The sequence below is a fragment of the Eimeria mitis genome, genomic scaffold (genome assembly GCF_000499745.2).
Source record: "Eimeria mitis Houghton genomic scaffold, Emh_scaff633, whole genome shotgun sequence".
NCBI classification, from domain to species: Eukaryota; Apicomplexa; class Conoidasida; order Eucoccidiorida; family Eimeriidae; genus Eimeria; species Eimeria mitis.
In genome coordinates, this window is record NW_013574511.1 from 16,354 (window position 1) to 17,696 (window position 1,343).

General features: G+C 54.5%; 1 protein-coding gene across 1 annotated transcript in view; it reads right to left on the reverse strand.

Annotated features, from left to right (window-relative positions):
- EMH_0018340 (uncharacterized protein) overlaps positions 1–1,062 on the reverse strand; it is a gene marked incomplete at both ends in the record, with an annotated part of 7,245 nt that extends 6,183 nt beyond the window's left edge. Inside the window, one exon of the mRNA XM_013501110.1 lies at positions 414–1,062. Coding sequence (XP_013356564.1) covers positions 414–1,062 — 649 coding nt within the window. The remainder of the gene's footprint in view (positions 1–413) is intronic.
- Positions 1,063–1,343: the final 281 nt, after the last annotated feature.

Consider the following 1,343-nt stretch of genomic DNA (forward strand, 5'->3'; position numbering starts at 1 on the left):
GGAGCAAGCAAAGGCATTCACGCAGCCTTCAACCACAGCGCGAAGCAGAGTAGGGGGTATGCAAATAAATGAGCGAAGGAAAAAGACGCTGGTAGGCAATTAAACAAATGGTTGCCCAACCGGATAGCAGCGAAACGAGCGACCAAACAAACATGAGAGCAGGCGCCAAGCAACAAAGCCCCGGCAGCTCCGATACCGCGTGTTGAAGTTTTTTTGCTCACACAGCCACCCAAGAGGCTCTCCTCAAGGAAAAGTGTATACGACAAACGAGGCTGGCTGTAAGCCCCTTGGGTCCCACAAGGTATGAGCGAGTACAATGCATAAAGGCTCTAAAGGGCTTTGGAGGCATGTGAATGCAATCGTGTATCCGAGGGTATAGGCCCCAAGTGCTTTTGTCTGCGGTCTGTTCGTACCTGCTAGATCGACAAGCTTCATGAAGTCTTCGACTTCATCTTCTTTGAGGAACATTTCAACAAATGATCTGGTGAAGTACTCAGGCATATTTCGCTTGAAGGCGCGGCGTCGCCTTGTGACAGGGAAATAATCTTCTTCACCAGCACTGTTGGGGTCGAGAAGGCGCCGCGAGGCCCCCGGAGGGCCACCGCGTTCTCCGCTAGTGGTTGATGTGGCTCCGAGGTGACAGTCAGAGGCGCTGGGGGAGGTCTTTGAGAAGAAACAACTGCTGGCGTAATCGTCAAAGAATGAAGAATTGGTGGTAGTGTTTACGGCCCCTAGAACCTCTGAAGTCACGTTCTGCCTGTCGCCGCTTGGCCCCTCCTCCTCCGAATCCCCGTCTCCTGGCTTCCCTTCCATTGTGCGCATATCTTGCTCCATCATATTTTCACCGGAAGAGGAAGAACTAAGTGAGGGCCCACTTTCTAGACTCAAACTTTGCTGGTACGGAGGAGCCGACGGGCAAGAGGTTCTCCACAACTCCTTACCCTCCGAACTTCCCTGAATACGTGTTAAGCTGTTGACTCTGTGGGCGGCAGGCCGCAGTGGAGGCTGTGATATCGGTGCAGCTGTTGTCATCTCAACGCCTTCTTTATCCCTGCTGTCCATTCTACCTCCCCTCGCCCCAACACACTCGCTGGCGGAGGCAGATGCATAGGCCCCTACGTCCTGAGACTCCTGGGTGCACTGCTCGGGAGCCGAGGGCGCATGGGGCCTTGTGGAGGCATCTGGAGCGCACGTAGTCTCCCGGGGAAAGGGAATGCCTTGCTGTGTGTCAGGCGCGAAGTGAGGGCCCTGAAGAGGAATAGCATGCAGCAGGAGGGAGGACAAAGTGGCGAGAAAGGGCCCTTTGGATTCAAGAGCAATGCAACAGCAGGAGATGGGAAGAA